Source organism: Oncorhynchus mykiss, chromosome 6, assembly GCF_057628025.1.
Source record: "Oncorhynchus mykiss isolate SJ-2025 chromosome 6, ASM5762802v1, whole genome shotgun sequence".
Lineage (NCBI taxonomy): Eukaryota > Metazoa > Chordata > Actinopteri > Salmoniformes > Salmonidae > Oncorhynchus > Oncorhynchus mykiss.
This window is the reverse complement of record NC_143027.1, coordinates 11,208,194-11,235,540: the sequence shown is the minus strand read 5'-3', so window position 1 is coordinate 11,235,540 and position 27,347 is coordinate 11,208,194. Positions and strand designations below refer to the sequence as shown.

The 27,347-nt window shown below is 46.3% G+C and overlaps 1 protein-coding gene across 2 annotated transcripts in view; it reads left to right on the top strand.

The window, feature by feature from the left end:
• Window positions 1–27,347, top strand: part of LOC110525252 (serine-rich coiled-coil domain-containing protein 1) — a 124,788-nt gene that overhangs the window by 23,551 nt on the left and 73,890 nt on the right. For both annotated transcript variants that reach the window (XM_036979389.2, XM_036979390.2), the window contains exons 6-9: window positions 17,550–17,706; window positions 19,632–19,709; window positions 23,815–23,892; window positions 26,981–27,058. In XM_036979389.2, coding sequence (XP_036835284.2) covers window positions 17,550–17,706; window positions 19,632–19,709; window positions 23,815–23,892; window positions 26,981–27,058 — 391 coding nt within the window. The remainder of the gene's footprint in view (window positions 1–17,549; window positions 17,707–19,631; window positions 19,710–23,814; window positions 23,893–26,980; window positions 27,059–27,347) is intronic.

The following is a 27,347-nucleotide window of genomic DNA, read 5'->3' as shown; positions in this document are numbered from 1 at the left end:
CTATACCTCTCACTACATCTATACCTCTCACTACATCTATACCTCTCACTACAGCTCTCACTACATCTATACCTCTCACTACATCTATACCTCTCACTACATCTATACCACTCACTACAGCTGTCACTACATCTATACCACTCACTACATCTATACCACTCACAACAGCTGTCACTACATCTATACCACTCACAACAGCTGTCACTACATCTATACCACTCACTACAGCTGTCACTACATCTATACCACTCACTACAGCTGTCACTACATCTATACCACTCACTACATCTATACCTCTCACTACATCTATACCACTCACTACATCTATACCACTCACTACAGCTGTCACTACATCTATACCACTCACTACAGCTGTCACTACATCTATACCTCTCACTACATCTATACCTCTCACTACATCTATACCTCTCACTACAGCTCTCACTACATCTATACCTCTCACTACATCTATACCTCTCACTACATCTATACCACTCACTACAGCTGTCACTACATCTATACCACTCACAACAGCTCTCACTACATCTATACCACTCACTACAGCTCTCACTACATCTATACCACTCACTACAGCTGTCACTACATCTATACCACTCACTACATCTATACCACTCACTACAGTTCTCACTACATCTATACCTCTCACTACATCTATACCACTCACTACAGCTGTCACTACATCTATACCACTCACTACAGCTGTCACTACATCTATACCACTCACTACATCTATACCTCTCACTACAGCTGTCACTACATCTATACCTCTCACTACATCTATACCACTCACTACAGCTGTCACTACATCTATACCACTCGCTACAGCTGTCACTACATCTATACCTCTCACTACATCTATACCACTCACTACATCTATACCTCTCACTACATCTATACCTCTCACTACATATATACCTCTCACTACATCTATACCTCTCACTACATCTATACCACTCACAACAGCTGTCACTACATCTATACCACTCACTACAGCTGTCACTACATCTATACCACTCACTACAGCTGTCACTACATCTATACCACTCACTACATCTATACCTCTCACTACATCTATACCACTCACTACATCTATACCACTCACTACAGCTGTCACTACATCTATACCACTCACTACAGCTGTCACTACATCTACACCTCTCACTACATCTATACCTCTAACTACATCTATACCTCTCACTACAGCTCTCACTACATCTATACCACTCACTACAGCTCTCACTACATCTATACCTCTCACTACAGCTGTCACTACATCTATACCACTCACTACATCTATACCACTCACTACAGTTCTCACTACATCTATACCTCTCACTACATCTATACCACTCACTACAGCTGTCACTACATCTATACCACTCACTACAGCTGTCACTACATCTATACCACTCACTACATCTATACCTCTCACTGAGGTACACTGATAAACACTTAAGTTGGAATGCAGTGTATGGCAGGTAACATGGTATACCTGACGTCGGAGCTCAGGTTCTCCGCTTCACAGCACCTTATGGGTTTTGACTGACAGCCGTTATATACTTGAGCACTGTGCACGACAAGAAGATGCCCCCATTCCTCCTGCTAATTGGGCTACTTTTGCGAATTTGTTGTTGTCTGAGTGAGGTAAATGCTGTAAATCGAGAGGAGTCGATGTGTTCTGAAAGATGAGACGTTAAATATTATAATAAATTGCGCTTCGATGTCATACACGTGAACTTCACATTTCACTTCACATTTCCATATTTGAAAACGCAAGTAATTTACAATAACAACGATTATGATCGCTGTGTATGATCCACAGTTACAAGAATGACATGAGTTATACCCTGGGTTGTCCTGAACATCTGCAGAACTCCCACTTGAATGCACTCATCACTCCATTCTATGCGCAGCAAAATTGTAACCTGTATGACTGAAGTGCCTTTGGAAAACCTAACACTAAGATCAGATTTTATAACTTTCAAATGCCCACCTGACCCAGATCTGCTATTTTTATAATGGAATGTTTTTGTTATTGGGTAAACAGCAGTAATTGTGTGACGGTTGGGACTCGGGGCAGTGTTCCTTCATTTATTGACTTCTGTAACCATAAAAGCCTTGGTTTCATTCATGTTAACATCAGAAGCCTCCTCCCTAAGTTTGTTTTATTCACTGCTTTAGCACTCACCGCCAATCCTGATGTCCTAGCCGTGTCTGAATCCTGGCTTAGGAAGGCCACCAAAAATTCTGAAATTTCCGTCCCCAAGTATAACATTTTCCGCCAAGATAAAACTGCCAAAGGGGGTAGAGACGCAATCTACTGCAGAGATAACCTGCAGAGTTTTGTCATGCTATCCAGGTCTGTACCCAAACAATTTGAACTTCCACTTTAAAAAAATCCACTTTTCCAGATACAGGTCTCTAACTGTTTCCGCTTGTTATAGACCCCCCTCAGCCCCCAGCTGTGCCCTGGACACCATATGTGAATTAACACCCCCCCCCCCCCCCCCCCATTTATCTTCAGAGTTTGTACTATTAGGTGACCTAAACTGGGATATGCTTAACACCCCGGGCCGTCCTACAATCTAAGCTAGATGCCCTCAATCTCACACAAATTATCATTGAACCTACCAGGTACAACCCTAAATCTGTAAACACGGGCACCCTCATAGATATCATCCTGACCAACCTGCCCTCTAAATAAACCTCTGCTGTCTTCAACCAGGATCTCAGCGATCACTGCCTCATTGCCTGCGTCCGTAATGGGTCCGCGGTCAAACGACCACCCCTCATCACTGTCAAACGCTCCCTAAAACACTTCAGTGAGCAGGCCTTTCTAATCGACCTAGCCCGGGTATCCTGGAAGGATATTGATTAGATTCCGTCAGTAGAGGATGCCTGGTTATTCTTTAAAAGTGCTTTCCTCACCATCTTAAATAAGCATGCCCCATTCAAAAAATGTAGAACTAAGAATAGATATAGCCCTTGGTTCACTCCAGACCTGACTGCCCTTGACCAGCACAAAAACATCCTGTGGCGTACTGCATTAGCATCGAATATGCAGCGATATGCAATTTTTCAGGGAAGTTAGGAACCAATATACACAGGCAGCTAGGAAAGCAAAGGCCAGCTTTTTCAAACAGAAATTTGCATCCTGTAGCTCAAACTCCAAAAGGTTCTGTGACACTGTAAAGGCCATGGAGAATAAGAGCACCTCCTCCCAGCTGCCCACTGCACTGAAGCTAGGAAACACTGTCACCACCGATAAATCTACGATATTCAATAATTTCAATAAGCATTTTTCTACGACTGGCCATGTTTTCCACCTGGCCACCCCAACCCCGGTCAACACCTCTGAACCCCCCTAAATCCAGATAGCTGATGTTCTGAAAGAGCTGCAAAATCTGGATCCCTACAAATCAGCTGGGCTAGACAATCTGGACCCTCTCTTTCTACAATGATCCGCTGCAATTGTTGCAACCCCTATTACTAGCCTGTTCAACCTCTCTTTCGTATCGTCTGAGATCCCTAGACTGGAAAGCTGCCGCAGTCATCCCCCTCTTCAATGGGGGAGACACTCTAGACCCAAATTGTTACAGACCTATATATATCCTACCCTGCCTTTCTAAAGTCTTTGAAAGCCAAGTTAGCAAACAGATCACCAACCATTTCGAATCCCACCGTACCTTCTCCGCTATGCAATCTGGTTTCCGAGCTGGTCATGGGTGCACCCCATGACCGAGCTGGTCATGGGCGATCCCTAAACGATATCATAACCGCCATCGATAAGAGACAATACTGTGCAGCTGTCTTCATCGAGTTGGCCAAGGCTTTCGAATTCTGTCAATCACTGCATTATTATCGGCAGACTCAACAGCCTTGGTTGCTCAAATGACTGCCTCGCCTGGTTCACCAACTACTTCTCAGACAGAGTTCAGTGTGTCAAAACAGAGGGCCTGTTGTCTGGACCTCTGGCAGTCTCTATGGGGGTGCCACAAGGTTCAATTCTCGGGCCGACTTTTTCTCTGTATACATCAATGATGTCGCTCTTGCTGCTGGTGATTCTCTGATCCACCTCTACGCCAACGACACCATTCTGTATACTTCTGGCCCTTCTTTGGACACTGTGTTAACAAACCTCCAGATGAGCTTCAATGTCATACAACACTCCTTCCGTGGCCTCCAACTGCTCTTAAATGCAAGTAAAACTAAATGCATGCTCTTCAATCGATCGCTGCCCGCACCCCCCCGTCTAGCATCACTACTCTGGATGGTTCTGACTTAGAATATGTGGACAACTACAAATACCTAGGTGTCTGGTTAGACTGTAAACTCTCCCTCCAGACAAACATTAAGCATCTCCTATCCAAAATGAAATATAGCAATCGGCTTCCTATTTTGCAACAAAGCATCCTTCACTCATGCTTCCAAACATACCCTCGTAAAACTGGCTATCCTGCCGATCCTTGACTTCGTCGATGTCATTTACAAAATAACCTCCAACACTCTACTCAGCAAATTGGATGTAGTCTATCACAGTGCCATCTGTTTTGTCACCAATGCCCCTACACACAACTGCGACCTGTATGCTCTCGTTGGCTGGTCCTCGCTTCATATCTGTCGCCAAACCCACTGGCTCCAGGTCATCGATAATGACCTAGTCTTTGCTAGGTTAAGTCCTGCCTTATCTCAACTCACTGGTCACCATAGCAGCACCCACCCGTAGCATGCGCTCCAGCAGGTATATTTCACTGGTCATCCCCAAAGTCAACTCCCCCTTTGGCTGCCTTCCCTTCCAGTTCTCTGCTGCCAATGACTGGAACGAATTGCAAAAATCACTGAAGCTGGAGACTCATATCTCCCTCACTAACTTTAAACATCAGCTGTCAGAACAGCTTACCAATCATTGCACCTGTACATAGCCCATCTATAAATAGCGCACCCAACTACCTCATTTCCATATTGTTATTTATTTTTTGCTCCTTTGCACCCCAGTATCTCTACTTGCACATTCATCTTCTGCACATCTATCACTCCAGTGTTTAATTGCTAAATTTTAATTATTTCACCACTATGGCCTATTTATTGCCTTACCTCCCTAATCATACTACATTTGCACACACTGAATAGAGACTTTTCTATTGTGTTATTGACTGTACGTTTGTTTATCTCATATGTAACTTTGTGTTGTTTGTGTCGCGCTGCTTTGCTTTATCTTGGCCAGTTCGCAGTTGTAAATAGGAACTTGTTCTCAACTGGCCTACCTGGTTAAATAAAGGTGAAATAAAAAAAATAATAATGAGAAAGCTAGGAGAGCTCAAAAAAACATATCATTCAAGGCTCTTTTCCTTGAGTCATAAATGTATAAGGGCACAAGGCGAGACCCAAATGCAGACACAGGAGGCAGATGGTAGAGCTCTGATATTTATTATAACCCAGGCCTAATCCTATACACATGGAAAGTAGGGTGAATACGGAGGGTACGGGGTAACAAGAGATGGACAGCAGTGGATCTAAGGACTCTAGAGATGGGAAAAAGGACCAATGAAACGGGGGGACAGTTTGCAGGACTCTTCTCGAAGGGGCAGGTCGCGTGTGGACAGCCATACCCTCTTCCCAATGCAGTAGTGGGGAGCTGGAGTCCAGCGGTGGTCTGCTTGTTGACGATACCTGGAGTTGGTCTTGAGAAGTGCTACCCGAGCTCGTCTCCAGGTACATCGACAGTGGCGGACGAACATCTGGGCCATGGGTACGTTGACTTTCGGTTCTTGTTCTGGGAAGAGTAGAGGCTGGTATCCCATGGAGCACTCAAAAAGGGAACAGGGAAGAGTGTTCCGGTGCATACTCCACCCAGTTAGTGGGGTTGGTTGAGATCAGGCATCTTAGGGTGGTCTCCAGGTCCTGGCCGCTATGACTGGCCGTTTGATTGGGGAAGGAATCCATTGGATAGGCCGTCCGACGCCCCAATATGGGTGTAGAACGCCTACCAGAACTGAGACGAGAACTGAGGACCACGGTCGGAAACCATATCTACCGGGAGTCCATGGATCCGGAAGACGGCCCAGCTCATGGTGCAGCACGTTTCCTTGGCAGAGGGAATTTTGGGGAGAGGCCTTTGAGAACTGATCTACCACCGTCAGAATGACGATGTTGCCATCAGACGGTGGAAGCCCAGTGACAATGTCCAGAGAGATATGGGACCAGGGACGATGAGGGACCGGTAGTGGCTGCAGAAGGAGCTTGTCGTGGAGTCTAGTTCTGAGCATACACCGCGCACGCGGCGATGAAGGCAGAGATGTCAGGAACCATTATGGGCCACCAGAAACGTTGTCGGAGGAATTCTAGGGTACGGCGGGAACCTGGATGACAGGTCAGCCTGGAGGAACGGCCCATTCCAGGACCCGGGATCAGACTGAGTTAGGGAGAAACAGCTGGTTAGCCGGGCCCCCTTCAGGTTCAGGCTGGGAACGGTGTGCTTTGCGAACCAGGTTCTCAATCCCCAACCCACTGAGGCTGCAAGGTAGGGAGAATGGTTTCGGAGACCGAGGGTGTGGCAGAGGAACTGTATAGGCAGGAGAGGGCGTTAGGCTTCACATTTTGTGGACCCTGAGCTGTAGAAAATGGTGAAGTTGAATCTTGTAAACAAGGGAGCCCACTGGGCCTGCCTGGAGTTAAGGCGCTTGGCTCTACGGAGATAATCCACAATTTTATGGTCGGACCAGACCAAGAATGGCTGTTCTGCTTCTTCCAGCCTGTCCCTCCACTCTTCCAACGCCATCTCGACTGCCAGGAGTTCTCGGTTGCCTACGTCGTAGTTCCTCTCTGCAGGATTGAGACGATGGGACAGGAAAGCACAGGGATGAAGCTTTTGGTCTTGGGCATATCGCTGGGACATGATGGCCCCCACTCCAATGTCAGAAGCATCAACCTCTACAACAAATTGACGCGACGGTTCCGGATGGGTGCTGTGGTGAACGGATGCTTCAGGTCCACAAAGGCTCTGTCGACAGCTGGAGACAATGTCAACGGTACTTTGGGAGAGGTGAGTGCAGAGAGGGGGGCCGCCAGGGTACTGTAGCCCCGAATGAAACAGCAGTAGAAGTTAGCGAAATCCATAAAATGTTGTAACTGCACCCTGGATTTAGGATGAGGCCAATCTACCACTGCTTTCACTTTTCCAATATCCATTTGGACATTTCCCTCAGCGGTGACATATCCCAGAAATCAGATTGTCGAGTGGTGGAACTCGCACTTCTCGGCTTTCACGAACAATTGGTTCTCCAGGAGGCGCTGAAGGACCTGTCTGACATGAAGAACATGTTCTTGGGCAGATTGGGAAAAAAAACAGGAAGTCGTCACAAAATGGTTTAGCATGTCCCGGAGCACATCGTTTACCAGAGTCTGAAAGACAGCGGGGGTGTTGGTGAGTCCAAACGGCATGACATGGTACTTATAATGACCGCTGGCTGTGTTGATTGCTGTCTTCCTCTCATCTCCTTCGCCTATCCGAACCAGGTGGTATGCATTCCGAAGGTCCAGCTTGGAAAAAATGGTGGCCCCCTGGAGAGGTTCAAAAGCCGAGGAGAGGAGTGGTAGGGGTAACGATTCTTAATCGTAATGTCATTAAGACCCCGGTAGTCAATGCTCGGACACAGGGTCTTGTCATTCTTCTCCACAAAGAAAAACCCTGCGCCGGCAGGAGATGCAGACGGACGGACGGCCCAGTAGCCAGAGACTCCTCTATGTACTCCTCCAGTAGACTTGGTCTCCGGCCCGGATAGAGAATATAGCTGACCGCGAGGTGGTGTGGTGCCTGGAAGGAGATCAATGGCACAATCATAAGGACGGTGCGGGGGAAGAGAAGTAGCACGTGCCTTACTGAAAACTTCCAGGAGGTCAGTGGGAATGGCAGAGACATCCAAAGCCTTGCTAACGCCCCGAAGAGGACGTCTCGGGACGGCTGTGCTGCGTTAAGACAGTGGGAACGGCAAAATGGGCTCCAACCCAGGATGGAGCTCGTGGTCCAGTCAATAACAGGGTTGTGTTTTTGGAGCCAGGAAAATCACAAGACAACAGGAACATGGGGAGATGCAATGAGGAGGAACTGTGTGGTCTCACTGTGGTTTCCTGAAACTCGTAAATGAACGGGCACTGTACTATGGGTGACTCTTCCAATTGAGCAGACGTCCAGTGCCCATGCAACCATGGGGACAGAGAGGAGTTGAGTGGGAATACCAAGTTCAGAAACAATAATAGCATCCATAAAACGTTCATAAGCCCCAGAGTCAATGAGCACCCGGAGAGACTTAGATTGGTCTCCCCACAGCAAAAGCATAAAAAAAGGAGTGAGGGTGATGGGAATTAGGGAACTCCCAGTCTGGCTCACCAGAGTACTTGTACCTACCAGAGACAAGGGTTTCCTAACAGGTTAGGTAGCTATATAATCTCCTGCCCCTCCACAGTACACTCAGCCTACGTGAGCTTTCCCCAACCTATATCCTAGCTCTTCCCAATTGCACAGGCTCAGGAGTATCCAACTCACCGTCGTTGATGATTCTCGGGGAACCTCGGGTGTTTTCGGCTCTCCTCGGAAATATACACTTCGAGGATTTCCGGATTCCTTAGGACGAGTGCCATCATCAGACGAACGAGTGTTCCCGAGCCCCGACCTCCTCTCACACCGACGTTCTCCTAGGCGGCCATCAATCCTAATCGAATGGGCGATAAGGGAATTGAGGTCCAGTGGTATTTCCTGAGCTGCGAGCTCGTCCTTTAACCCCTCCAACAGTCCATCGAGGAAGGTGTTGAACAGAGCCTCCGGATTCCAGGAACTCTCGGCGGCCAATGTGCGAAAATCTACTGCGTGGTCTGCCACACTACAGGAGTTCTGATGTACCTGCAGTAGTTTTGCCATATCTCCCGGGCACCAGAGAATTGAAAACCTTCTGCCATACATTTCTCCAAGCTCTGGCACACAGCGGAATGCTGCTCCCACACAGCTGTTGCCCAGGAGAGTGCCCTTACAGACATTAGCGTGATTAAATACGCTATCTTCGATCGGTCCGGCAGGAATGAAGAAGTCTAGAGTTCGAAGATGAGAACACTGGGAAAGGAACGCCCGGCAAGTACCAGGGGAGCTGGGATAGGTTGAACCAATCCACTTCTAGTAGGAAGGTTACTAGGTGGTTGGGAGGTCTCAGATGTGGCATGCTGCTTATGAGCTAATTCACTGATTTTCTCCATTATCGCCTTGAATCCTTGGTCGTGACATTCCTTCAGGGAACGAAGCCCTTCCAAAAGGTCCCGAAGTAGCTCCTCATGCCTCCCAATGGTGGCTCCCTGCAGGGACACAACGTGACAGAGCTGGTCCAAGTCTGCTGGGTCTGTCATGGCCAGTTCGTACTATAAGGGCACAAGGCGAAACCCAAATGCAGACACAGGAGGCAGATGGTAGAGCTCCGATATTTATTATAACAAAGGGAGTAGGCAAAGGCAGGTCAGAGACAGGCAGGGGTCAGAAACCAGATCAGAGTCCAAAACAGTACAAGGGGATAGTCAGGCTGTTAGTCAGAACAGGCAGAGTGGTCAGGCAGGTGGGGTTCGAAGCCAGGACAGGCAAGGGTCGAAACCAGGAGGACTAGAAACAAACAGAGACTGGGAAAAATAGGAGCAAGGAAAAATGCTGGTTGACTTGACAAACAAGACGAACTGGCACAGGGTAGACAGGAAACACAGGGATATATACACTGGGGATAATGAGCGACACCTGGAGGGGGTGGAGACAATCACAGGGACAGGTGAACCAGATCAGGGTGTTACAAAATGTTTATTGAAATAACTGAGGACCTGTGCAGTTTGAGGAGGAATGAGGCCACTTGGAGACACATTCAGTAATAGTTTTTTCTAATCTTTCTCCTACTCCAAAATTGTATTGAATATTCTTCTTATTATGTAACTGAATGTATCCAGACTATTTTCAGATTTTGTTATTGACACAATTCTGTGAAAAGTACAGTAAATGTAAAATGCACATAAAATCAACAGTGCAATGTTTGGATTCAGTCTTGTGTCAGGTGAACTGTTGTGTTCTCAACTTTGGCCTAATCATTTCCCCATGATCTCCAATGTGTTCTTTCAATTGCTACCATGGTAATGCATGAGCTTTTTTAGTGCATAAACCCACTTGGAGAGCTCTGTGCAGATGAAAGAACCTTCCAGAAGGACTACCATCTCCACCAATCAGGCCTATATGGTAGTGGCCAGATAGAAGCCACTCCTCAGTAAAAGGCACATGACATCCCTCTTGGAATTTGCCAAAGACCATGAGAAACAAGATTCTCTGGTCTGATGAAACCAAGATCGAACTCTTTGGCCTGAATGCCAAGCGTCACGTCAGGAGGAAACCTGGCACCATCCCTAAGGTGAAGCACGGTGGTGGCAGCATCATGCTGTGGGGATTTTGTTCAGCAGCAGGGACAGGGATACTAGTCGGAATCGAGGGAAAGATGAACGGAGCAAAGTACAGCGAGATCCTTGATGAAAACCTACTCCAGACTGGGGTGAAGGTTCACCTTCCAACATGACAATGACCCTAAGCACACAGCCAAGACATCACAGGAGTGGCTTCGGGACAAGTCTCTGAATGTCCTTGAGAAGCCCAGCCGGCGTCCGAACTTGAACCCGATCTAACATTTCTTGTGAGACCTAAAAATTTGCTGTGCAGCGACGCTCCCCATCCAACCTGACAGAGCCTGCAGGATCTGCTGAGAAGAATGGGAGAAAACTCCCCAAATACAGGTGTGCCAAGCTTGTAGGTTCGTACCCAAGAAGACTCGAGGCTGTAATTGCTGCCAAAGGTGCTTCAAGAAAGTACTGTGTAAAGGGTCTGATTACTTACGTAAATGTGATATTTCAGAAATTTTGAGAACAGTTCTAAAAACCAGTTTTTGCCTTCTTTCCGAAGGTACTGTATCCCTGGCACATCCCAACTGTGAGCAGTCACTACTCTTTCATGCAGGAAGGAAGGAAAGCTTATATTAAAGCTCGTGAACAGAATGGACATAAAGTCCCATCTCTCTTTATATGAAGCCATTAGCACCAAATGCTTCCTTCCAGGGTTGGAACTGATTAGGTAAAACAATGAGAGATACGAACAGGCATCGATAAAAGTCTTATTGCAACAAAATCATTGCTATCTTAATCATTTTTATTAGAGAAGCCTTTTGACGTGGCCTAGCGTAACATGCTGATGCAGAGTATTACCTTAATGTGTAACATGTCTTGTGTGTGCACCCCACAGATATGAACCATCACAACAGGGAAATATTGATTTAATACATTTGTGTGTGCAATAAAGGTTTGCAGTGTAGTTTGATATTCCCTTCAGTTTCATTGTTCGTGCCAGACAAGTCTTGGATGTAGATTATTACTTTGTCTCGCCATGCTCTCCTGTGGCCGGCGTTTATTTTTTTCTTCACTTCTGGAGAATTCAGACACAGAATTTCTCAGAATGTTTTTTTCTTCCTGATGCTGCGTTTCATCGTTGTTTTTGTGTTGGAGGTGGTGCGTTAGTTAGAACTATCTTAAAACCTTTCCCACAAAACTAGGAAGTGCTATGTGAAATTCTCGACTTCGTTTTTGGGTTCTTAAACATTTTGAAACGTGTGTGCTCCAATGAATGCCACCCTGGAGACTACCTGGAAAGAAATCAAAATGTTCTCTTCCAATCAGAGCTTGGAATGATTTTGCACAGTGTACTGTCAGAGACAGGGCCAACCTCAGTGCAAGGTCTTACAGCTCCAGAACTGGAGGGCCCCAGAAGCAGCAAAGTAAAGTTTTCCCCTCTGTTCAGTCACATGACATTTGTTTCTACCTCCTTAGAATTTCACCCTCAGGATATTTGCTGATTTATTGATGTCTCTCTGATAAACTATGGCTGTGTCTGTTATTCTGTTTTCCCATCATCCTTTGCATGTAAGTAAACAATAATGAATCAGTCAACAGAGGAGGGTCTAGTAGGAAATTACAGTATGAGACAGAATCATATGAGGATTCTAATTTTGACACTTTCAGTGTTTGCTTGTTGCCATGAGAACTGTCTCGGGCCTTTCACGGTGCCTCATCACTATTCAAAAGACATATTGGCCAAGCGAAGGGCACGCACACACTAGATGGGGTCCAGATCAATTTATAGGGTCAAACCAGTGACTGTTTGACAGCAGCCATTGGTTAATTGAGCCCGTAGAGAGTCTTCTGAATCTCTCCTGCCACTACCTGCCAGGCATCAGCCAACGTCTTTGTTTTTGTTGTTCAACAAAATAAAAAACAGAGTAATTGCTTTCTTTCTCTCATTTGACTTCTCTCACGCGCTTTCTCTCTCATTTGAGATAATTGCACTGAACTAAGACGGGCATATGTGGCAATGATGTAGCGTTTTAAAGATTATGCCGGCGATGGAATCGCAGGTGTACCCTGACGACAAACTCCTCATCTTGATGCCCAGTGACAGGAGAGAGCGGTGCCACACATACGGGAGCACACACATGTTGGCACCGCGGTCTTGTGTGTACAGATCATTACTGTTGGAGGAAGTCCTGAAACCTGGCCTAGATATGAGACTCATCATCCTCTGTCCTCTCAGCACCGACCAACCCGTGATTTACAGAGGTGGTGCATTTGTTGGGATGACCTTGGTCATTTCTAAACAGCATTTATGTCTTCTACCATCTTGGTTTTTCGTTGTTTTAATGCACACATTGCATTGTGACGGAGGCACGGAGAGTCGAGCGTTGCAAGTTTTTTTGCTTGACTTTACAGTCTGTGTATGTCATGACTAGTAGGCTAATGCCCTCGCTGACTTTAAGAGGCTTTAGGGCTTGTAAATGGTAAACAGGCCCCAACATCTTAGAGTAAACAAATCAACAGAAATGGCTTGGAGCAGAAGCACATCAGGCCCTAATAAGACACAGAGTTTGACAGTTTTGCTGGTCATCCCGTGCCAAGAGCTGTCCCAGATATCATGTATTACACACGTAGACACACGTTGACACACGTAGACAGACAGACAGACAGACAGACAGACAGACAGACAGACAGACAGACACACAGACACACAGACACACAGACACACAGTCCCTAGTCAAATATTTAAAAGAAAGGATCCAATAAAAGGGAGGATACACACAACTACAATTACCACAAGTCTGTGACTTTGGCACAATCATGGCTAGATGGAGGATAATAAAGAACACTTTCCCTTATACCATCTAACTGGGGGGCAACAACACGCATTTTGGGGAAAATAGCTACTTCCTGGAAAGCACGACAACACCTCATTTTCCAGATGGTTTACCCATCATCCTGGGGAGAATTGAAGTATGTGGCCTGCTGTGTTTTTCTGTCTGGGAGTGTCTAATAGAGACCTTGATGTAGTCGTAAGGGCAGAAATGTTGCAGGATCAGGTGCACAAGTTGTTATTTTATTTACAGGTGATGATGGTAGTCCACAGGTGCAATTAGTAATATACAGTACCACACACAAATGTTTTACTATTTTCTACAGTGTAGAATAATAGTTAAGACATTAAAACTATGAAATAACACATGGAATCATGTAGTAACCAAAAAAGTGTTAAACAAATCAAAAATATATTTTAGATTCTTCAAAGTAGCCACCCTTTGCCTTGATGACAGCTTTGCACACTCTTGGCAATATCTCAACCAGCTTCACATGGAATGATTTTCCAACAGTCTTGAAGGAGTTCCCATATATGCTGAGCACTTGTTGGCTGCTTTTGCTTTACTCTGTGTTCCAACTCTTCCCAAACCATTTTAGTTGGGTTGAGGTCGGGTGATTGTGGAGGCCAGGTCATCTAATGCAGCACTCCATCACTCTCCTTCTTGGTCAAATAGCCCTTACAAAGCACCATCACACCTCCTCCTCCATGCTTCACGGTGGGAACCACACATGTGGAGATCATCTGTTCATAAATACTCTGCGTCTTACACAGACTCATTTGGACTCATCAGACCAAAGGGACAGATTTCCCCTATGAAATAACACATATGGAATCATGTAGTAACCAAAAAAGTGTTAAACAAATCCAAAATATATTTTAGATTCTTCAAAGTAGCCACCCTTTGCGTTGATGACAGGTCTAAGGTCCATTGCTCGTGTTTCTTGCCCCAAGCAAGTCTGTTCTGCCCGGATTTTGATGCCAACAAAGTTGCTACAGTCCCATTTGTTTTCATTGCTGCCATGTTTGAATGCCGTGGTACGTAAAATGTGTACGGAACAGCGTTACATTAGCTACCATTACAGGCCTACAGAGTACAGCACAGACACCCAGAACCAGATCAGAGGACACTTACTATTATCCCTAATCCACAGCCTTGACAAATTAATAAGATTGATCATCCATTGGCGAGAAATCTCCACCCCCCACCCTCCTGTAGAGAATTCATCTTCTGCTGAGGAGACTGTCTGTAGCCGTGTGCGTGTCTACCCTGTAACTCACTGAGACTGTATGCAGCCCTGTGTGTGTGTCTACCCTGTAACTCACTGAGACTGTCTGCAGCCGTGTGTGTGTGTCTACCCTGTAACTCACTGAGACTGTCTGCAGCCGTGTGTGTGTCTACCCTGTAACTCACTGAGACTGTCTGCAGCCGTGTGCGTGTCTACCCTGTAACTCACTGAGACTGTATGCAGCCCTGTGTGTGTGTCTACCCTGTAACTCACTGAGACTGTCTGCAGCCGTGTGCGTGTGTCTACCCTGTAACTCACTGAGATGTGAGGCCTCCTTGGCTCCAACACACACGGAACACAATAAAACAACACAGAACACAACAGAACCAACCTCTGCAACTCCCTCACATCCCCTTGAGCAAATTATGCTTAATGTTCTGTGAAGCAAACATGTTTTTTTTTCTCTAGACGTTTTTGACTCCTCTGCCTTTCTGAAATATATAGTTTGTGTGTTTGTATTTGGAGAGAGAAACTCAGGAGGGGGAGACCCTCTCCATCTGGCCTGCGTGATTGGTCGACAGACAGGAAGTCAGAGGAGGCCTGTGTGATGGATCGTGTCATTAGTCAGGAGCTCTGTTCAAGTCTCCGGTCTTTAAAACCCAACTGTAATTTCCATGGGATTGGGAGGGCTTCTTTTTGCTAGCCCAACTGTCCTACCTACGTCAATGCCTTATATTCTCAGGCATTTATTTGCTATTAGTTTGCCCAACAAAACGCTTGTCTTGATGATTTCATCAAGCCGATGTTCATTTTGTAGTTTTATAGGTGCCATTACTGCATTAGTGAATGCATCTTTATTTCAGTGCTGAAACTCGCCTGGTTTAAGTGTTATGGATACTGTTTATAATGAGGCTTCCTTCCTGGTTTTTGCATGCAGCCCGCTAACTCTCTTTCTGTTGTCTGTTTTTAGAAATCGCTTTGGTGTTTTTGTACTCACCTTTTGAAAATGTCTTCAAGCGTTTGAGCAGTCGCACTGCACAGTAGTATCAAAAATGTCAACAGCTAGCTAGCAGATATGAACATGTCAACAGCTAGCTAGCAGATATGAACATGTCAACAGCTAGCAGATAAGAAAATGTCAACAGCTAGCTAGCAGATATGAAAATGTCAACAGCTAGCTAGCAGATATGAAAATGTCAACATCTAGCTAGCAGATATCAACATGTCAACAGCTAGCTAGCAGATATCAACATGTCAACAGCTAGCTAGCAGATATCAACATGTCAACAGCTAGCTAGCAGATATCAACATGTCAACAGCTAGCTAGCAGATATCAACATGTCAACAGCTAGCTAGCAGATATCAACATGTCAACAGCTAGCTAGCAGATATCAACATGTCAACAGCTAGCTAGCAGATATCAACATGTCAACAGCTAGCTAGCAGATATCAACATGTCAACAGCTTGCTAGCAGATATGAACATGTCAACAGCTAGCTAGCAGATATGAACATGTCAACAGCTAGCAGATAAGAAAATGTCAACAGCTAGCTAGCAGATATGAAAATGTCAACAGCTAGCTAGCAGATATGAAAATGTCAACAGCTAGCTAGCAGATATGAAAATGTCAACAGCTATCTAGCAGATATGAAAATGTCAGTGTAGAACTGTAGTTGTTTATTCTACAACTTCACATGAATTGGACAATGTTTTGTTGTTGTTGATGATGGAAAACAGAACTTACTCTAAATACACAAGCAGGGACACTTGCTTAGCTTTCAACGACTGTCTTATGTATCTCGCAGATATCCATTTTACACATGGTCTTCTTCACCACAATGGCCTCGATTGTCTGCGAAGGAAGAAATCCTCTCCAATTAATACAATTGGAGGGGATTTGGGGTTGCAGTCAGTTTCATTTGCAAGCAAAACATTTAAATCCCCTTGGTTACATCTCCATTTTGCACAAGAGGATAAGAAAGTGAAATAAAGGAGGATAAGGAACTAAAATGGAGGCTTCATCTGTGGATAAGGTTATCTGGACACCTTCATCTCTCATTGCTCTGGTCAGGTGGAAGTCTCTGAAGCAATATCACTAATTACCACAGTCGATCTTGTTTGACGAGGAACGCTCAACAAGATATTCCTTTCATACCTGTGTAGACAAAGGATATCTGCGATGGCAATTGCTGATAGGAAGTAATGAATCACGGCTCCTGTCCTGTCGGAATGAAGTACCATCTCACACGAGGAAGTAGATCCACTTGATATTGGCAGACGTGGTTAATTTTCTCGGCTGCGTTGTGTGGAGCAGCTCTGAAGTGACACGTGGACCTCCTTGGCTGCATGATGAGGGGTTTTATCATCAGACAGATTTCACACCGACCATTGGAGAAAATCTAGACTCAACTAAACTATTCAGATTCTCTGCTGTGAACAGGTTCCATGGTTCTAAAATCTGAACACAACTGACAATCTGAACCAGTCCAGTTGAGAGTCTAGTTTCTGTGTGAGTCTAGTTTCTGTTTTGAATTGTAGAAGTATTTGTTATTGGTCTTTAACATATTTCTTACTTTATATTTCTGTCTGCGCTTTCAACTCCAGGATAGTGGTTTCAAATCCCGAGACCACCTGTCCAAAAAATGTATGCAAGCATGATTGTATTTTTTATTTAACCTTTATTTAACTAAGCAAGTCAGTTCATAACAAATTCTTATTTACAATGACGGCCTACCACCTGCCAAACCCTAACACGGACAACGCTGGGCCAATTGTGCGCCGCCCTATGGGACTCCAAATCACGGCCGGTTGTGATACAGCCTGGAATCGAATCAGGGTCTGTAGTAACGCCCCTAGCACCGAGATGCAGTGCCTTACACTGCTGCGCCACTTGGGAGCCCTGTATGTCGCTCTGGATAAAATAATTTGCTAAATGGCTTAATCTTATTTTAACTTAGGATGTACTGTATCTTTGAATATGGCCCGCTTTTAAGTAAGTTAGCGTGTGTGTGTGTGAGTGTGTGCTTGCGCACAGGTGTGACGGTGGTTCTGTGCTTGTGTTCCAGGGAGCCGAGCCGGCCCACTACCCTGCTGCCTGCTGACTGGTGCCTGGGCCGGGAGGACGAGGCCCCGGGGCTAGAGGCACTGCCCCTTAGGCTGATGCAGCAAGACTGCACCTCCGTCAAGACCCTGCTGCTGCGCCTCCGGAGGACCCTGCAGGAGGTAGGCTACAGTAGGACCACCTGTCTCACGTTACACCAGTTTTGGAGGGAGGGAGGGTGGTGAGGAGAAGGGGAGAGGATGGAGTGAGGGGGGGGGGGGGGGGTGGAGGAGGATGATGGGAGGGGGGAGGGAGTGACTGAAGGGAGGGAGGGAGCGTGGAGGGAATGAGTGTAGATGGGGGGGGGGGGGGGGTGGAGGGAGGGGGGGGGGTGACAGTGGAGGGAGGGAGGGGTGACATGACCCATGAATGCATCATCAATTTCAAGGGTTTTCCCTGCAAGTTTAATTGATGACCACATAGCCATTGATAGAAACTTACCCATGAGCATAACAAAGACCCTAGTCAATGGCATTAATCACCCAATTGAGAGCAACATGTGATGTAGCCTACATCAGAATGGTAGATGCCCCAGCAGCAGACCAGCCAGCCTTCATCTACCGGTATTCTCCTCTATCAAAGGCCTGAACATGGTATTTTTAAACCTCAACAACAAGTTCTTACATTTGTTTATTTGAATAACTATGAGCTTTTGGCGTTGTCACTCAGGGAAGCTGGGAGCTTGTTAAAGCCTCACCCGACGCCGTGCCCTCCACAGCTTTTTAAACGCCTTTGTTTATTTAATGAGGGTTTTGATTCTGGGAATGGATAGTATCTGGAGTGGCTAAAGAAACGCAATCAAATTACATCCAACTATTATAAAGTGATTAGCTATTTGTGTAATGGCTGATTAGACGAGAAATCACACATTGCTATCGTCCCAGCAGATTCCATGGTGTTTGGTTAACATTTAATTTCTTGCAATCCATTTTACAATGGCCATGGACAAGACCCAGTCCTACAGTACCAAGCGGCTGCTCTGGCAAAAAGACCGTAACAGTCTGAATATATTATTTGGTGACAAGACAGCTGTAATTCACATCTCCCTGTGTTGTTATTGGATGACACCTCCCTCTAGTAGCATCTGCCTGCTGTTGTGTTTAAACTGAGATCCAAACGAACGCAAACAGATCACAAGCTGATTCGAGCGAGACATTGTCTTATTCTCTGTTATATGCTTTTCTCCTCCTCTTGTGGTGTTTCATCCTTTACACATACAGAATAAAACAGTCTAATATTGGATAAAACACAGAGGCTCTGGGCCTTTCTGCTCAGGCAGAATGCTTTTCACAGAGGCTCTGAAAATACCCTTTTGAATGCCAAGTTTAAAGGGGGTAAAATGCCTTTAGTTATTTTAAGCATTTCAATTCTTGATTTCTGATTTCAGTATGATTAAAGTGTATCAAAGTGGGCTGGGGGCTACGTTATTAATTTATCATCTCTGGTCACTGAGCTCTGGCACCTCAAATAAAACGTTATTCAAATGAATGCTTTCAGGCAGCGCCATGCCGAAATTGAAAGGGGTTTTAACTGAACCTAATCTAATTGTCTGGACATTTCTACGCCAGCCTGTAGGATAAATGTGACCTTAAACATGCATGTGGGGATACACATTGATCAAAGTTCAAACATTCTGGGTCGGACTAGTCTGTCTGACTATATATACTGCACCTGTAAGTGCCCAGTACCCACTGCTTCACTTTAAGGGCATCCAATCACATAATATCTGAAGATGATTACCCTGTTAGAGTTAGGATATTCTATATATTGAAGCATGATAATAGATGTATAACTGAACCTGGATGTGATGAGACGCTGTACGATAGTCTTGATGTCACTGTCAGTGTTGTAACAGTCTTTCTCCTGTCTGTAATTTGCAACTTCCTGTTACAGTATATGTATCATATTCCTATTGACATGTTATCCTCTCACCTCAAAATAATATGTTTTATTTAAATAATAAATTAAGAATGTAATCGTTTTAGGATGTGTGCATGTTATTGCAAATATATCAATAACATTTCTGAATGTCACCTCTCTCCCTCAGAGCACTGACACAAGCCCTGCAAGCATCCTTCATTCTCTCCCCATCAGCCCTTGTAGTGAGAAGTCACTGCCCCTCAAGGTAATGGTTTTTTCACAGCTAACAGATCACCTCCTCAAGGCTCAACCACAAGGGGTATCTATAGTGGGGAGAACAAGTATTTGATACACTGCCGATTTTGCAGGTTTTCCTACTTACAAAGCATATAGAGGTCTGTAATTTGTATCATAGGTACACTTCAACTGTGAGAGACGGAATCTAAAACAAAAATCCAGGAAATCACATTGTATGATTTTTAAGTAATTCATTTACATTTTATTGCATGACATAAGTTTTTGATACATCAGAAAAGCAGAACTTAATATTTGGTACAGAAACCTTTGTTTGCAATTACAGACATCATACGTTTCCTGCAGTTCTTGACCAGGTTTGCACACACTGCACCAGGTTTGCACCCACTCCTCCATACAGACCTTCTCCAGATCCTTCAGGTTTCGGGGCTGTCGCTAAGCAATACGGACTTTCAGCTCCCTCCAAAGATTTTCTTTTGGGTTCAGGTCTGGAGACTGGCTAGTCCACTCCAGGACCTTGAGATGCTTCTTACGGAGCCACTCCTTAGTTGCCCTGGCTGTGTGTTTCGGGTCGCTGTCATGCTGGAAGACCCAGCCACTACCCATCTACAATGCTCTTACTGAGGGAAGGAGGTTGTTGGCCAAGATCTCGCGATACATGGCCCCATCCATCCTCCCCTCAATACGGTGCAGTTGTCCTGTCCCCTTTGCAGAAAAGCATCTCCAAAGAATGATGTTTCCACCTCCATGCTTCACAGTTGGGATGGTGTTCTTGGGGTTGTACTCATCCTTCTTCTTCCTCCTAACACGGCGAGTGGAGTTTAGACCAAAAGGCTCTATTTTTGTCTCATCAAACCACATGACCTTCTCCCATTCCTCCTCTGGATCATCCAGATGGTCATTGGCAAATTTCAGACGGGCCTGGACATGCGCTGGCTTGAACAGGGGGACCTTGCGTGCGCTGCAGGATTTTAATCCATGACGGCGTAGTGTGTTACTAATGGTTTTCTTTGAGACTGTGGTCCCAGCTCTCTTCAGGTCATTGACCAGGTCCTGCCGTATAGTTCTGGGCTGATCCCTCACCTTCTTCATGATCATTGATGCCCCACAGGGTGAGATCTTGCATGGAGCCCCAGACCAAGGGTGATTGACCGTCATCTTGAACCTCTTCCATTGTCGAATAATTGCGCCAACAGTTGTTGCCTTCTCACCAAGCTGCTTGCCTATTGTCCTGTAGCCCATCCCAGCCTTGTGCAGGTCTGCAATGTTATCCCTGATGTCCTTACACAGCTCTCTGGTCTTGGCCATTGTGGAGAGGTTGGAGTCTGATTGAGTGTGTGGACAGGTGTATTTTATACAGGTAACAAGTTCAAACAGGTGCAGCTAATACAGGTAATGAGTGGAGAACAGGAGGGCTTCTTAAAGAAAAACTAACAGGTCTGTGAGAGCCGGAATTCTTACTGGTTGGTAGGTGATCAAATACTTATGTCATGCAATAAAATGCAAATTAATTACTTAAAAATCATACAATGTGATTTTCTGGATTTTTGTTTTAGATTCCGTCTCTCACAGTTTAAATGTACCTACGATAAAAAATTACAGACCTCTACATGCTTTGTAAGTGGGAAAACCTGCAAAATCGGCAGTGTATCAAATACTTATCCCCACTGTATCTCGACCGTGCTGTATAATAAACCTCTAAAGCTTTCTCCAGTCTGGACACATTTAGATGTGTTTTCTACCACCTGCAGTTCTTTAAAAGATCAAGAACCTGTTCCAGTCCGTCTGCACCTTAAAGTGCCACAGCAACCTGAGCCTTTCTCCCTCATTGCATCAGTGGAATTTGATCTAGATGAGATGATCTCATTAATGAATCCCTTTGGGGAAGTCTCGGGGTGGCAGTGGAGGATTTATCAAATGGGCTTTTATCAGGTTTTTCTAAGAGAAAGGTGATTTATAGTTTGGTGGTTGGCAGCAGAGTTTTTGTGGCGCTTGTGGAGTAAAGAGCGCATGAGTGGAAATTAGGTTTTTGTGTATGAGTGTGTTTGTGTTTGTGACCTCTTTACTGACCTACATGGAGCAGCCGCACCAGCAGGAGCAGGAACACTATGCAGAAGGAGCGCCATGTGACGCTCTGGTCCATCTCCTCCTCCTCCGAGAGAGAGAGAGAGAGAGAGAGAGAGAGAGAGAGCCCATGCATCTGACATTGTTGGATGAAAGGGGAGAGTGGTGGGACTCGTCCTGCCGTTCCAGAAAAATCTGAGTTTAAAAATAAAGCCCTGGAACCCACCTGAGACGAAACCATGTCACTCCTTGTCCTACTTTGAGCAAAACTTCCTTTAGCGAACATTTGCTATCCCTGCCTTTTTATAATTAGCGCCCTTGGAAAGCGGCTCCCGTGGAGAGCACAGCGCCGGCGTACGGCTGGGGAATGGGAGCAGGCAGCGGCATGGCGGGCGCTCTCTCATCACTCCTCCTTGGATGGAGTGATCGCAGCGGAATGCCAAGCTCATCCATCGCCTGACGTGTTCCGCGTAACCTTTTGTGTTGTCTCTGTACAAAGAAGTGGCAGGAAAGGCAACACTTTCTGACATCCTGTCCAGAGGCCGGGTGAGGCTGCAGATAAACCTGAACTCTTAGAAACCTTTCGCAGCCTGGCTGTCTCCTTGAGGTGCTGTTAAGGTGTGTGTGTGTGTGCGTGCCTACTGCTGTTTTTGCCCAGGGCCCGGCCACATTTGCTGTAAACATTCTACCCTCACTGCGAATTAGGCTGACCAATAGGGTCACTGTACAGACATTCAGCCCAACTTTGTTAACCTTGGGTGGTCAGGCTCATTGTGGGGAGGGAGAGAGGCTGCCTACGTGTTCTGTTGTATATTCATAGGGGTGGCGAGGGTGGGTTGGGCTGGGGACCCAGTCTCGCTCTGTCTCTCTCTCCCTCCTCTATGGTAATGTGCAGATAAAGTGCCTGTCCGTGAACATCTCTAATGAAGACAGATTTAAGGATTCCCCTCAGGCGGCGGGTTTAGAGGATGTTACAGTTCCCTGTTTACTCTGTGTGACCTCCTCGGGACGCGACCCCACCACGGAAGACAAAAACACAGGCTTCCATGGCATTATCGGACTAATATGACACGGTCTGTTTCAGAAAGAGACAAACTTTCCGCCCACGTATGTTTTTTTCCGTGGGGGGGGGTGGTTATTTGAGAGTAACAGAGGGTCAGAAAACAATGGCCGACGGGGATTTGATGTTGTGTTAGGACAAACCCAAAGAAAACAATAGAGTTCTATTGTTGTTTATTTATTAACTGGGTATTTAAAACCCTGAATGCTGATTGGCTGACAGCCATGGTATATCAGACTGAATACCACGGCTATGACAAAACATTTATTTTTACTGCTCTAATATTGTTGTTAACCAGTTTATAATCGGGGTGGCAGGTAGAGCGTTGTGGTTAGAGCGTTGGCCATATATGGTTGCTAGGGCCTGCCTCCCCTTACTGGCTGCTGACCAGACAAGGTCATGGAGAAAGAAGTGCTGTATTTTCTGTGATGCAGCCATAGTTCATCTTAAGTTTACCAGAGGGAGAGCACATACTGTACACACACTCTTCACCCTGCTCTCCCCCCTCTCTTTCTGTCCTGCTCCCCACTTCCCCTGTTCCACAATAGAGTGGCCTGTGTTCTGACTCCACAATACAGTGGCCTGTGTTCTGACTCCACAATACAGTGGCCTGTGTTCTGACTCTACATTCTAGACATTACCTTCTCTTCTATGGTAGTGATGTGGTTGGCTCCCGAGTGTGGTGGTTCCCAAGTGGCGCGGCGGTCTAAGGCACTGCATCTCAGTGCTAGATGCGTCACTACAGATCCTGGTTTGATTCCAGGCTGTGTCACAACCGGCCGTGATAGGGCGGCGTACAATTGGCCCAGCGTCGTCCAGGTTAGGGTTTAGCCGGGGTAGGCCGTCATTGTAAATAAACATTTGTTCTTAACTTGACTTGCCTAGTTAAATAAAGGTACAATTAAAAATGTGGTGGCTCTATGCTCAGTGTTCACCTTCCCCTGTGTATCCTCCTGAAGTAGTGTGTGACTTTCTCTGCTCTTCATTCCAGGAGCCGGGGAGGGAAGAGGCTCTGGTGCTGCAGCTGAGGGAGAAGGACGAGCTGATCCTCCAACTGCAGGCTGAACTGGTGAGAGGCACACTGTAGCACTGTGTGAGAAGAATGTCTGAACATTGAATGTAATGTATGTGGGTTCTTCCATTAGAAATTCAGTTCACTTCTGATATATAGGACAACTCGATACAGAATGGGATACGGGAGGTGCACTAGTGACTTCTCAGGGGGCACATGTGCTGTCTTTTAATAGTTGCCTGTGCAAAACAGAAACAACTGGATCCGATTGACATGGAAGCTCCTTATTGTTTTGGAGCACCTCCGCATGGTACACGCTGACAGCACCTCAGCATGGTGCACTCAGACAGCACCTCAGCATGGTGCACTCAGACAGCACCTCAGCACAGGGCACACAGACAGCACCTCAGCACAGGGCACACAGACAGCACCTCAGCATGGTGCACACAGACAGCACCTCAGCATGGTGCATACAGACAGCACCTCAGCACAGGGCACACAGACAGCACCTCAGCATGGTGCACACAGACAGCACCTCAGCATGGTGCACACAGACAGCACCTCAGCACAGGGCACACAGACAGCACCTCAGCACAGGGCACACAGACAGCACCTCAGCATGGTGCACACAGACAGCACCTCAGCATGGTGCACACAGACAGCACCTCAGCATGGTGCACACAGACAGCACCTCAGCATGGTGCATACAGACAGCACCTCAGCACAGGGCACACAGACAGCACCTCAGCATGGTGCACACAGACAGCACCTCAGCATGGTGCACACAGACAGCACCTCAGCACAGGGCACACAGACAGCACCTCAGCACAGGGCACACAGACAGCACCTCAGCATGGTGCACACAGACAGCACCTCAGCATGGTGCACACAGACAGCACCTCAGCATGGTGCACTCAGACAGCACCTCAGCACAGGGCACACAGACAGCACCTCAGCACAGGGCACTCAGACAGCACTTCAGCACAGGGCACACAGACAGCACTTCAGCACAGGGCACACAGACAGCACTTCAGCACAGGGCACACAGACAGCACTTCAGCACAGGGCACACAGACATCACTTCAGCACAGGGCACACAGACAGCACCTCAGCATGGTGCACATAGACAGCACCTCAGCACAGGGCACACAGACAGCACTTCAGCACAGGGCACACAGACAGCACTTCAGCACAGGGCACACAGACAGCACCTCAGCACAGGGCACACAGACAGCACCTCAGCACAGGGCACACAGACAGCACTTCAGCACAGGGCACACAGACAGCACTTCAGCACAGGGCACACAGACAGCACTTCAGCACAGGGCACACAGACAGCACTTCAGCACAGGGCACACAGACAGCACTTCAGCACAGGGCACACAGACAGCACCTCAGCACAGGGCACACAGACAGCACTTCAGCACAGGGCACACAGACAGCACTTCAGCACAGGGCACACAGACAGCACCTCAGCACAGGGCACATCGACAGCACCTCAGCACAGGGCACACAGACAGCATCTCAGCACAGGGCACACAGACAGCATCTCAGCACAGGGCACACAGACAGCACCTCAACACAGGGCACACAGACAGCACCTCAGCACAGGGCACACAGACAGCATCTCAGCCTCTAGCCGTTCCTTTGACAACAGTAGAGGGCACTTAGGAGAGTTATATCTCTCTCTAACTCTCCCCCTCTCCATTTCTTTCCTTGTTTAGGACTTTCTCTCCAGCTTATCACACTCAGCACTGCTCTCCTCTCCCCTTCATAATATAGATTAAAGAGAAATATGAAGATTGACTAACAAAGGGAAAAGTAGTGTTGTTGAATGTTTATTTTAATTGGCTTTGATCGCATTTGATCAAATTTTAGAAAGCAAAATTATTATTATTTATTTTTTTACCTAGCTTTGTATTTGATTTGAAAACCGAAACAAGTCATTTTGTTTGTTGTTGTTTTAATGGAGAATTTATGTTCCCAAAATAAACCAAATGCAAGTCGGGAATGTAAAGTGTTTTTCTGGGTTTGTAGAGCTGTTGCTATTGTACTGAGAAACATGTATAATTTGACATATTGCTTCCGAGGCTTCATTTGTCCTGTTTTATATATAACATGTCATAATGTCTAGCACTGCCAGTATGCCCCGCAGAGTCAGTTCCCGTTTGACATCTGTGTGTTTGCACATTCTGGTTCTAGGTACCGATTGCTCCTCTCTCCTTCTCCTCAGACTACCATATGGTCTATAAGAAAACACACTAAGCAATGTGGTGTTGGCCCAGCTTAGATAAGAATGGCCCAATCAATCAGAATCCTCATGAAACAAGGATCTTAGCCAAAGACGAGTGACGTTGGGAGACCTCCGTACTGTTTGAAGTCTGGCGCTGGTGGTGTGACGATCCTCTCCGGGCAGATTGCATGCGGCATTCACCAGCCATGGTTGCTGCCACAGCATAACCCACTTTAATTCAGGACATATGCCTCAGATTGCAAACCAGAATTGAAACCCTGATTGATAGAATTGATATTAACAGAACGTAATGCTCACCAGCATCATTTGCAGGGGAATCGTCGGCAGCCCCCTCCAAAAAAGGGCGGTATTTTCAAGGAAAGGGCAGCTCTTAGCCAATCTCCCCTCCAGCCTGCTGATAAATCTGCCAGCTGAGTAGTATTCATTATGCCAGAGTGAGGCCTCGCAGCGCATTGGCCAGCACTACCTGTCTGTTTTTATTAGCCTTTTGTTTTCTCTGGTGCACTTTGCAAGGTACCATGGTCCAAGGTTTGGTTGCGAAATCCTCCCGGCGTGTCTTTCAAAAAACGTTCATGACCCAGTGGTTTTAGGGTTTGTGGCCTTGGATGGAGTTGAATATTTTATACATTATTTTTTTTGCATGTGGTGTTTCTTAAATCGTGTGCGCTAACAACTGTTAGTAGTAAGACCAATGATGTACTGTATACAGTAAGACCAGGGCCTGGGATTTCTCATTGTCAGGCCACTTGATCAAGCCAAAACTTCTGGCCCTAACTATGATATATCATTTGGGCCAGGAGTTTTTCCTGACCCCGTAACCTGACCTGGGAAAACTCCTGGCCCCTAGTATGGGTGAAATTCCTGATGTTGGTCTGTGTGTTCTGTGTACAGGAGAGTGCCAAAGCTGCCCTGAAACCCATCTGCCAAAAAGCTGACAGAACCACGCAGACAGACCGCCCTGGATCAGAGGTGAGTACACATCTCCATTTTGAACTGCGGAGGCTCCCAGGCGGTTTAGCATCTGTCGTCTTTACAATTGAATATGGTCTCACATATACCTTTCCCTTTGGGGATGTCCCAGATACACCGTAGCTTCAGTGGTATCTCATTGCCATTATAAAGTGACGTCTATTCCCTGAGAGCTCTGTGTTCAGTTTAGCCTGCAGCAGATGACATGGCCTGCCTGGCTTAGGGAGTTGGAACAGTCTGGGAACATGGGGGCCGTAACAGATGACTGCCTAAAAAAGGCTTTCCTGCA